The sequence below is a fragment of the Lethenteron reissneri genome, chromosome 7, assembly GCF_015708825.2.
Source record: "Lethenteron reissneri isolate LAM-NWPU_2019-01 chromosome 7, ASM1570882v1, whole genome shotgun sequence".
NCBI lineage: Eukaryota > Metazoa > Chordata > Hyperoartia > Petromyzontiformes > Petromyzontidae > Lethenteron > Lethenteron reissneri.
In genome coordinates, this window is record NC_083785.1 from 1,644,130 (window position 1) to 1,655,875 (window position 11,746).

General features: G+C 44.1%; 1 protein-coding gene across 1 annotated transcript in view; it reads left to right on the plus strand.

Moving 5' to 3' along the window:
* LOC133358603 (plexin domain-containing protein 2-like) overlaps positions 1-10,327 on the plus strand; it is a 59,677-nt gene extending 49,350 nt beyond the window's left edge. Inside the window, exons 11-13 of the mRNA XM_061576988.1 lie at positions 1,885-1,981; positions 3,953-4,098; positions 9,845-10,327. Coding sequence (XP_061432972.1) covers positions 1,885-1,981; positions 3,953-4,098; positions 9,845-9,997 — 396 coding nt within the window. The 3' untranslated portion in view covers positions 9,998-10,327. The remainder of the gene's footprint in view (positions 1-1,884; positions 1,982-3,952; positions 4,099-9,844) is intronic.
* Positions 10,328-11,746: the final 1,419 nt, after the last annotated feature.

Genomic DNA, 11,746 nt, shown 5'->3' on the forward strand with positions numbered 1-11,746 from the left:
ATCATTCGCTGCTTTTCGGTTCTTGATTGAAAAAGGTGCGGTTGGTTCAAGTGACACTGAATGACGAAACTAACCCAGAGGTGGCTTGTATTGAAATGGAATCATAAAATGTATTTGTACTGGACGAATCCGATGCGCTATAAAGCACATTTTTTCACAGATGTCCAGTAAGGGCACTGGGTCAGAACGTTACAACAACAAACAATACAAAAACACGATAGGAGTGCAAAGTATAGGAAATGTAAGCAAATCACTGAAAAATTTACAAATAAAATGGAACTTTTTATTAGCTGCTTTTCGGAAGCAAGCTAGGCCTAAATGATAGTTCAACGAAGTGGCTTAACATGTGGAAATTTATAGCAGCCAAATACTCTAAACGAATGGTTAGATAATAAAAAAAAGCTGCTGAAACGATGCACTCCCAGAAGACCATGTGGGCCTGATGAGTGTTTAAAAACGCACATTTACTTTTGTGTGTGCAGCGACGGGTATTAGAAGGAGGCGTATTGTCCATATTGTCTTCTTTTCCTCGTCACCACTGCCACGCTATTGGTTATTTTGTGTTGAGCATTTATGTTAAGGGCGCCATCTACTGGGCCGGCTGATGGTCATGGATGAACACAAACCTACCTTCCACATCGGGGTTATGGATAGCGCACCCCATTGGAACCCCGATGACGGTATTGGCTTCCTTCATCCCACAAGTCAAGCTCTTCCAAAAGGGGGGGTGGGTTGGTACCCACATCTGTGCTGGTCACCAGCCCAGATCTGGCAGCTTGGCCGTTGCATTCAAGAGTGAGCGACAAACTCGCGCGACAACGATCATTTGCTCAACGGACGGTACAGTTATCGGGCGTCGCATATCGTACGAGATGTCGCAGTGCTGCCACGTCGTGGCCACCTTCGGGGGCCGTGCATTGAATTATTCCAAGATATTTATTTTCCGACGAAAAAGCGCATGAGAAACACTTTGTTGGACACGAATAGCTGTTGTCAGTTGAATTGATGCTTTTTATGTAATTGATGGCATGGCAATTGTGATGTCATGAATGTAAAAGTTGATTTTATATTTTATGTAATTGTAAGTGTTATCGATTTTTTAAAAGTTGCAATGATAATAAGACTTATCAAATATTTATATTGAGTGAACTGCAATAAGAACATGTGGATAATTTTAATTTATACTAGAACTATACTACAGCAAACCGTAAACCCATGCAAAAGACAATTACAAGATTATGGAAAATGTATATCACGATAACCTTCATCTTGTGAAATCTTATACCATAAAAAATATAATATGGAAACCCTAATAACCCCTTTATTAGTATAGTAGGGCTAACCTTATTATGATAAGGTTTGAATAGTCTCTTCTCAGTGAGCTTTCACTAATAATCTAGATTTGAAGTTTTCGTGACTGCAGGGATCCATACTCTTTGGTTCTTTCGGTAAAGTCACGTAGGTAGAAAATGAAATAAATTAAATCACGACGTTTCCGGCGCAACACAAATGTCCGTCATCAGGTGGGACAACCACAGCAATTGTTTCTTGCTGTGGTTGTCCCACCTGATGATGGCCTCGTGTTGTGCCCGAAACGTCGTGAGTATAGCTTTCACTAACGCTGCTGTATGTCTGTGCACTTGGTGCTGAAGCTATAGTTTAGTCATGTGTACAGATTTCCTTAGAAATCATGACGACCTTAATAGGCACTTTCTCACAGCACTTGCACAGAAAGGCTACGGTGTGCATGACAAATGCCATCATATATGTTATACGTTGCATGTGATTTTACAGTTGCGCGTTATGTGAAGGCACGCTCTAAATTTTGCCTTTCAAAAAGTGCCGTGGGGTCTTACCTGGTGAACGCATCGTCTGTGTGCACAGGCAAGCACGGAGAGTTGCCCTGCTGATGAGCTCGCCAGCCGAGGCTCAGAAGAACAGAAGCCACCGCTGGCTGCGAGGCCCACATCGAGTGGCAGGAGTAAGTCCCCTGAGGTTTGGCGAGCACTGGGTAGCGTTTTAAAGTAACAAAAACGTTTTTTTATTTTATTTTGGTTTAACATGTGGGCTTTTCGCGACCAATATCCATGAAAGAGGGTTTATTTTTTTTTTGGGTTAGATCGCATAAATATATATGTATCGTTAAACCCGCCACCGCCTGACGCAGCCAATTAGTAAGGTTTGTCACGTCAACAAAACCTGCCATTTCGTTACTCGTTTCAAAAGCAACTTGGCCACAAATTATAGCTCAACAAAGTGGCTTATCACGTGGAAATTTATACCAGCCAAATTATCTAAATGCACGTTGATTCTAAATGGAGGACCCAGAGAAAAATCCATGTAACCACGGGGACAACATGCAAACTCCGAATATGCAGGTGTCAGGATTTGGATCAAACCCACGACCTCCTTTAGACCAGACGAGGTAGTTAAGATCTCGCCACCGTGGGTCCCCTAGTTAACAGCTTGCCGCCGTTTTGGTATGCTTGTGTAGCTTGCGACTCTAGTCTCGCCTTGAGCTCTGAGATGCAAATGGATTGGATCATCTTTGTTTACAATTACATTTTTGAAATATTATTATCCGGGTCACATGATTGTATTTTTAAATCATAATTATTATTATCTCCCCACACACCATTAGTGATTTCCTGTGGACGAAGGGACTCAGGACAGGATTATGGTTGGCATTTTCCCTTGGATAATGTTTGCTTGGAACACGAGCGCACCCTTGATGCCAGTATTATCCAGTGAAATATTTTTGCAAGTTGTTCCTAAGGAGTTTGATTGTGGTTATGGTAAACATTATTCTTGATGTTTCAGCTGGCCTTCCAATCATGTTTAATTTCGCAATGCAACTCTTCATAAACCATACGCTTTAACGCGCACAAAATTATGTTATATATTTCTTTCTTACCTGCATGGACATTTGTATGTATGTAGAGCTTATTTTGCACTGTCCGTAGCCAACCGTGCTAATCAGAGGTGTGGGGGAAGGACAACAAACTAAACAAAAAAAATAGTCGTAAAGAAATTGGTTTTCAATCTAGTTTCAAAAGTGCATAGCTCCAGTTTGTTCCTAATGTCGGAAGGAAAAGACCGTCTTTGTTCGATGGCCATCTTAAAGCCGCTGCGAGGACGACCAGAGTTCAAGTGATGGTCTAAGCTCCTCGATGAGATCGGCGAGATATTGTGGTTCATTTGTGGCAAGCGCGAGCACCAAGTGTCGGGAGCTGTATGATTAGACCTTTGCCTGAGCTGCAAGATACGCTCTGAAAGCTACTTTGGCACATTCACACCCTCTGGAATGTCCACATATGGGATCGGTGGACGTTTTGGTGTCTAACCCAAAATGACAATTGCGTGACAATAAAATGCCGTCACGGAGACCAGAATTGGTGTGTTCCGATGGTAAAATAAAGTGTAATAAAATCTCACATACCTTTTTGTCAATCCTCTGCTGTATTAAAGCCTTTCAACCCAGTGTCTATTTATGGGGATTGTTTAACCATACCTCACCACGCTGGTCAGTGTGGTGTTGCTGTAATTGGGGCATTGGCAGGACCTCTTTAGATATTGCTCGCTATCATGATGTATCTCTGGGCATTTAATATACATTTAAAAACCAACTATAGACGCCACAATCTGCACCGATTTTGGGTGGATTCAGTGGCTCGGTGGTTCTTGAGCTACCGCACGACGAACCTTGCCCAACAGAGTTTGATTCCCGGCGAAGGCTAATATCGGCGGCAAGTGACTTCTGAGCCAATCCTGCTCCCGAACCTACTCTCTACCTCCTTCCACCATCCCACACTGAACCAGAGTGGTGAAGTACGGTCAGAGTAACGCTCGCTCCCTGCACAGCGTCCAGCAGCAGCGCGGTTGACAAACGAGCCGTGGCCGCGTGCGTGTTGCGATCGACGCCGACTCCGTGGCGTGCCGTGCGAGCGAGCAGAGGCGGTGCGCGGAGCGACGTCGATGAGCAGCGTGCTGCTGGCGGCGAGCCTCTCGCTGGCGCTGCTGCTGCTGCTGGCAGCGTGCGGCCTCGCCCTCTACGTGCACCGCTACCCCACCTCGTCCGTCAGCCTCTTCCTCATTGAGGTGAGTTGCTCGCGGCCGCTCGGCGACGGCGACAACAACAGACTTCGTCGTCGTCATTATTATACCGGACCCTTTTTTGCCACGATCAAGATTATCAGAAAAAAATAGGCTTTGATCTCTTTCCGATAAGAATATGCAGGTGTTAAGATGTTGTGCGGTTAAAGTGTAGTTAATGCAGACTTTTGATGCTTTGTGATAGATGTATATTTGGTGCTTGAACATCTTAACATCTCCTGTATTTATATTCTTTAGGTCTTTTGGTAAAGTCACGTAGATAGGTTCAAAGAAAATAACCAAAAACTACGACGTTTCAATTGCAACACATGACGATCGCTTGTGTTGTGATTGAAATGTCGTAGTTTTTTGTTATTTTCTTTGATTCTATCTCCGCGACTTTGCCGTCACGAATGCTTTAAGTCAAGATCTCCTGTGTTCTTGCTGGAATGGAGAAAGCCTATTATTTTTTTCATCATAATTATTGTTGGACTCCCTTGATGTTAAGCAATTTGCAGCGATGCCGCTGTTTTGCTGGCACTGGTATTTGTGTTTGCGCTTAAACAAAAAAATCCGTTCTGCAGTTATTCCTTCGCGTCAACGTCGTGGTATATTTTGTCGAGAGAATCCGCAGGCTCTTGACAATGGCAGCATGAATAAGGTCATGAGCCATTCAAGAGCTCTATTTTTAATTCCTTATCCTTACCGTTGGCCACGGTCGATCCACTGCTGGAAGAAGCAGCCCTCTCCAAAGCCGGTCCTACAATGCCATAATCCACCCAGCAGCTGCACACTAATGTCATCGTCGCGTCTCCTCTGTGGATGCGTTCCATTCCTGGGCTGAAACTCTGTCGTCATTCTTGACCATCCGTCATTCCTTCGTGTGACTTGTCCTGCCTAAGCCCACGTACTTTTCTTTATTCTGTACTTTTCTTTTAATATCCCATGTTTAATGGGGGACTTTTTACATGTTTTGCCATTTGCTAACGTATCAGCTAGAGCAGTGGTTCTCCGAGTGGTCTGCGACGGTCTTCCAGGTGCTCCGTGGGGCTGTGATGCAAATGCCGGTTGATCCGGGCAAATATTATAACGGTTTTCACATTGTTTCAGACCTTCATATTTTACTTACAATATTTAATGTAAAAATGAAGTTGGGTAAACTACCCTGATTAAATACATCCCATTAAAAAACCTTATACCTGTGTAAAAAATGTTTAATTTTTTTAATGTTCCGGTAATGTCAATGATATTGTACGAGTGGTCTTTAGAGAGAGAAGTTAATGCGTTTCGTCACCAGGGTGGCATGGGGGGCTGGGTGGTCCATGGTAATGTTTGCATTGGCTTAGTGTTCTGCGGGCCGAAGAAGTGTGAGAACCACTGCTGTAGAGAAAACAACAACAATTTCATCTTGTAACACGCAAAGTATTTGCTCACTCTCGTAGAGAGAGGCGCGAGGAACCACGGACAAGCACGGAAAGCAGACATGCTCTAAGCCGGCGCCAACATTTTCTCAAGTTCTGCAGTTCTCTATAAACAGTGTTGTTTTCATAACGCCAAATGGATATAATCATTTAATTGAAAGGTGCCTTCCACTCATGCCTCAAGGTGCCTTGTAAGAATAAGGAAAGGCCACGAGAGACAAACTATGTAGAATAGACTGACTTGGGAAGATGTGGTTTTAAGACGAGACTTAAAGGTGTACCCACACTGTCGGATAAACAAATTTCCAATGGTGGAGAATTCCACATCTGTTGCGCAGACACAGCAAATGCCTACTCACCCCAGGAACGCAGCCGGGATCGAGGGACGCGCAGAATTGTGCCCTTGAGCGGGTGTACGGATGACGCGATTAATATTGAAACACATTTTATAACGCAAATGTGAATTGGCTATAATAAGATTTAGTGAACAGAACGACATCGTGCCAGGTAGAAATGAGCAGTTGTACGGCTGTCTCGGCTTTACAACCGGTGGGATGCTGCTGGATGCTTCTAGATGCTACCCACGTGCCTCAGTCTTTGTTCAGCCTGCGTACGCATCTCACGTGTTTATCGCGGACTGTGCTTTAGCCTATAATATTTATTATAATGCGAATTTTTTTTTCATAATACAGTGTTCTTCAGGAATACAGCTACCGAGTTATAGGAGGGCATACTATATTAATGTGGTTATCGGACAAATAATGAGCACTTGTGCCAGGAAAACCGGAGCACCCGAAATAAAATCCCAGCCGTGCGAGGGGGAAGTGTCGTATCCCATAGGTGGTGGATGGCTTACTTGTCAACTATCGGCAGGTGTGGAGGGCAATTCCACACTTCTGGGATCTCCTAATAATGAGGGCAAGAGCAACAGTCCACGAGTGTTTACAACCTTACTTCAAATGTAACTTTCCCCTCTGAGGTGTTTTAGTTAGGAATTGCGCTCACCACCTGGGAAGCGTGGGGAATTAATAGTATGCCAGGGCAGCTGGCGGATGCAGCGGGGAGCGTATAAGGGGAAATGCTACTGGTCTTTTTGAACAGTTGTATTGAATAGCATCTTCTCACAATAGGAGTAGGAAGAGCTTTAAATTGTAGACCAATAATAATTAAAACGTTAACGTTAAAGGGTTCATCCATTCAGGCAAGTGTGTATGGGTGGTGCTAAATCCCAATTTACAGCCCAGAGCTGGTGGAGACTCTTCCCCCGGTTCCCGTGGCTGGGAACAGCCAAATCCGTAGGACAACCACTTGCTTCCCGCACATGAGTACAATATTTTATTTGATCAATTCTGTATTGACGATCATATGTCCTTTGATATTCGAGCTAGATGTCTTGCTTAATTCTTAGGAAAAAAAGTGTTTTTGTTAAATTTAATATAAGTAATATGTTTCTTGTTATTAGGAATAAAATCTTAATCTATTCTCGTTTTGATTCTGAACGAGAGTTATAGTGGGTAGTAAAAATAATACATTCTAGGTTTAATGGATTAATTATCTTATTGTATGTATATGTTAATAATTATAATAAATAAACGTATTATTCTAGACCTCGTATGTATTAGTATTATTAACAATAATGCATTAGAATAGGTTTTCTGCTTTTTTCTTGCAACAAAACAGGTGTTAAGATGTTAAAACACCAAACTGAAACCTTTTACAAGGAATCATGTCTGCATGAACCACAATACTTATGTTCAGAATGCAAACAAAAAACATACTCTGATTATCAATGCATTGTCTTTGAAACTGATTGGTCCACACCAAAGACAGCTTTCTTTTGAGCCTCGTCTCAAACGGTGTTAGACCAGAGGACGCCGGTCTGTGACCACAAGTATTGTGGTTAATGCAAACATGATTCCTTGTTAAAGGTTTCAGTTTGGTGTTTTAACATCTTAACACCTGTTTTGTTGCCCGAAAAAAAGGGAAAACCTCTTATGTTTTTGCACTGGCAAAGGAGGTCCCATGAAATAATACATGTTATCCTCGATTTAATTTTGAAATGTTAATTAAAAAATCGCACAGCTTGGTGAACTCTCGCTTGCAGCATGCCCCTGTGACTTATGCAAACAGCGTAGGCTGCACAATGGCATTATTAACCTCTCATGGCATTATTAACCTCAAATGGCATTCGGTGCTCCGCTTGCCTACTCCATTACCGGGCTTGCATGCTCAAGACACGTGTGCTGCTGCATGAAATTCCAGTAAAAGTTGGTCTGGCTTGCCCCAAAGGCTTGTTTTGTTGCATGACGACAAGTTGTTTAAGCACATGTTTTTTGATGGGGTGGGGGGGGGGGGGGGGGTGGGGGGGGGCAGCTACACTGGAAAATGAAACCACCACGACGCAGAAGAAGTTTGTTAGTCGCTCGCACCTGTAATCCTGTAATTTGGTGGTGGTGTGTCCTGGGTTTTATTCGCAATCAGGTTTGTCAAATTAAATTTCCTCCATCCGCTGCTGGCAGTCCTACCTCGCAGTAAAATAACTTCACTGTTGCATTGCTTTATTAGCAAACCATGTGTAGTGGATTTGCTGGTGTGTGTGTGAAAATGCTCAAGAGGAGGTGGCATTAAGTGTAGGGTAGAATTTTAGACCTTTGCCTAAGCTGCAAGACAATCTTTGAAAGCCACTAAGATACAGTGGACACCCCGTGGTCTGCTCATGTCCACCTACCTCATGGAGCAGTGGACGTTTTACTCTATAACCCAAAACCATTGCGAGGAAAAACAAAACCCTATTGGAGACGAGAAGTGTGTTTGCTCGTGATAAATAAATTCTAATAAAATCATATACAGAATTTTAATCCACTGCTGGATGAAGGCCGCCTCCCCCGTTCTTTGACGATTTAGGAGGGTTTTGCCTGCTTCCACTACGCTAGTCGGGGCGGGTTTGTCAATTGGGGGCGTTGTCAGGACTGTATCCGACATCGCTCGCCACTGGTGTGGTGTTTGCGGGCATTCGGATTTAACCTGAAACAAAAACCAGAGGCATCCACAGCCTGCACGGATTTGCATCGTGGTTATTGTGCTGCTGCACTATGAACCTAGCGACCAGAGTTTGATTCCCGGCCACTGCTAACAAGTGATTTTCCCAAACCAATGCTGTGGGGCCCTTCCTTTTCACAGACTCGTACTGCCGAGCGTGGTGAAATGGGGCAAACAACCCCCATGACCAACGTGGCATGGGGAGGGACTTCATCCAGGAGTGGACTGACAAAGACCGAAGAATGCTTACTTTTAATTCTACCAAATCAGAAACTGAGGTTGAGAAATGTCTTGCAGAGACGGTACTTCACAAACAGCGATGAGCTCGGAGGGTCCAGCACGCCCTTGGCCTAGCGAGTTCCCTAGTTTAGGTTCACAAAACCAGTCGGGAATCTCTTCGTCCCTGTGATTTTAGTTCAATTTGAGGGGCAAGTCAATAGTGTTTTGCTTCCTGTGGCTTGAAGATGGTGGGTGCAAATAAAGCGACTGACAAGTTCTGAACGGGAATTTTCCGAAGCCATTTCAAAGCTTAAAAAAAGTGAAGTGCAAAAAAACAATTCCCCGTTTCTGTTTGTGCTCTTCACTGTTTAAATATATTTTGAAAATGTTTATTATAAATTGCTTCTACAGTTTGTACACTTTCTTGGCTAGAAAATATGCTGCCGTAATTTATATCGATTTTCTGCTTCTTGTATTGTATAAATGTAGAGCACCCTTTTCTTTTGACAGTAATATAACCCTGTAATCATTATTTTAAAATTTTCTTTTGTACACTGCAAAAATGCCCAACATAAACTCGGTCCATGACCCATTTGTTCTTTGCTTATAAAAACGTGTCGGTCTGTGACGGACTGGGACTAAACACAGTGGGCCCAAATTGCCGTGCGTTCTCATTGGCTCATTTGCGCATTTGCGCTTGCCCAAACAAAACAAATGGGCCGGTCGGGAAGAATCTTTGGGGCTGCCGAATGTGGGGACTTAATGATGAGAGCTTAAATAAGCAATGCGTACACATTGGAGGTAATAAAATATATTTTTTTAATGTGAAATAAATATTTGTATTTACTCTCTAATTTGCAATTTCTCCACACAAACCGGCCCTTGGCATGGACCGGCCCAATGGGCATTTGACCCATGGACTGATGCCCGATGGCGGTCCATCAAGACCGTGCAGCCTTTTATAGATGCATGCTTTTTTTCGATGCTATATATAAAACAAATTTGTTTTTGTTTATAATTTAACAGATGACGGTTGTAACAACTCGTTGTTGTTGTTGTTGTTGTTGTTCTAGTTCCGCCCCAAAATGTGGCCCACCGTGTTTTCTCGGCGCGTATCGGAGCAGCTGAACTGCGCCGCCGTGGAGACCATCGGACACGACAAGGAGGTTCTCACCGACACCGAAAAATCCAATCAGACTTATGAAATGATGCCCAGTAATGCGTGAATAAATGCCCACGGTCTTTCCGTCGGTTGCGATGGCCTGACAGGAGGCATGGTTATGTCCTTGACGAATTCTACGTGCATTGCCTTTTCACCAGGGGCAGGGTGATTTTTCTGCAATAAGCTTGTGATGTAAAGGGATGCCCTCGGCCCCCCCCCCCCTCCCGTAGTTTTTCGGGATTTTCTGCACGTTTGTCACGCAGGTTGTTGCTGGCCTTACGGCTCTGAGCACAGGAGAAGTTGAGAATGCAGTGTGAGATAAAGTTGTTGCCTGGAGTGCTTGAGGAAAATATAAATTGTCATCGTGGAATTAATGTTTACACGTATACCAGTGCTCGAGGTTTTTCTATTGTATAAATAACAAAATATTGTAATATATCACTTTTTGGATTTTGTACTAAACAAAGCTAAAATCATGAATTAAAAAAATGCATTGAATGCTCAAGAAAAAAACCGAGGAATCCGTGTGTTTATTTTGAGCTGTCTGGGACGTGGTCAAATGCGATGCAAGTTTGTTTGGAGAGATCCTTGTCAAGTTTTTGTCCACGTGTTGAAGCCAAGCCTGGAATTTCTGCCTTTTTCCACAGCGAGTGCCAAATACATCGCGCTCAATATCGTCAGACTGAACATTTCCTCACGTCCGTAAAACTAATCCTAATTAAACATCCATTTAACGTTAATGCATTCTAATGTTATAATTACTAACCATGCACGTGCCTTTTTATCTAATGGCACATCTGATTGCGCTTCGTGTATGGCCCTTGTGTCAATACACTGCTGGATGAGGGTCTATGCCTGCTTTGTGGGTCGTGGGGATTCATTTGGCCAGATACGGGAGCATAGGAAGTAGAGTACTGTATAACAATGTGCAGTAATACTCCGATTTGTGTCTTCCTCCATGTCGTTTCGCAAATATCACGTCTCCACTGAACGCCGCGACCCGATTTTGCGTCGCCTCAAACCCACGCTCGCGTCGCTGACGGCATCGTCCATCTTTTCTCGTTATCCATCAGCTCCGCCTCCGCCACCGACCCTGCAAATCGCTTCGATCTGTCGTGCCGTCGAACCTGTCGAGAACGCCATCGGCCCGACGCAAACCGAGGTGCTATGGCGCTCAATGGCAACAACGCATTTGGTGCCTTGCCCTCGGCTGCCCTCGCTGCCCTCGGCTGCCCACGGCGGAGTCTCGCAGAAGCCTAACGACGGCATGACGTGCACGCGAGTCACTCGGCCAAACGATGCACGCTTTTGCCCCTGCTTATGGATGTAGAACTTCTGTTGCATCGTATGTAGCCAACCACGCTAATCGGAGGTGCTTGGCTTTCGAGATCTGCTGAGATGAGTCCACTCTGAACGATTTGGATATTCGGGCTTAATTTCTGTCGTGTACTTGCAGATGCCTATATCTTGTAACAATAACAAAAAAACCTAACGCATGAAAATGGTTTGCTGCGTGGATTCCACGCAATTGGAAAGGAATTCCATTGCGCTCCACGGTGGCCGATTGTTTACACCACTGCCTATGCGTCGAGGCTCGGCAGTGGCGCGTCCACACGTGGGTTAGTTAAAATGATCAAGTAAGGCCTGGCTGTCTCAAGTGAGAGCTCAATGCAAGGTGGTAGATGTGGAAATGTATAGCAGCCAAATACTCTGAACGCACGTTGTTTCTAAATGTAGTGGGGGGAAAACCGGGGGACCCGGAGAAAAATCCACGTGACCACGAGGAGCGAGAGACACGCAAACTCCGAATATG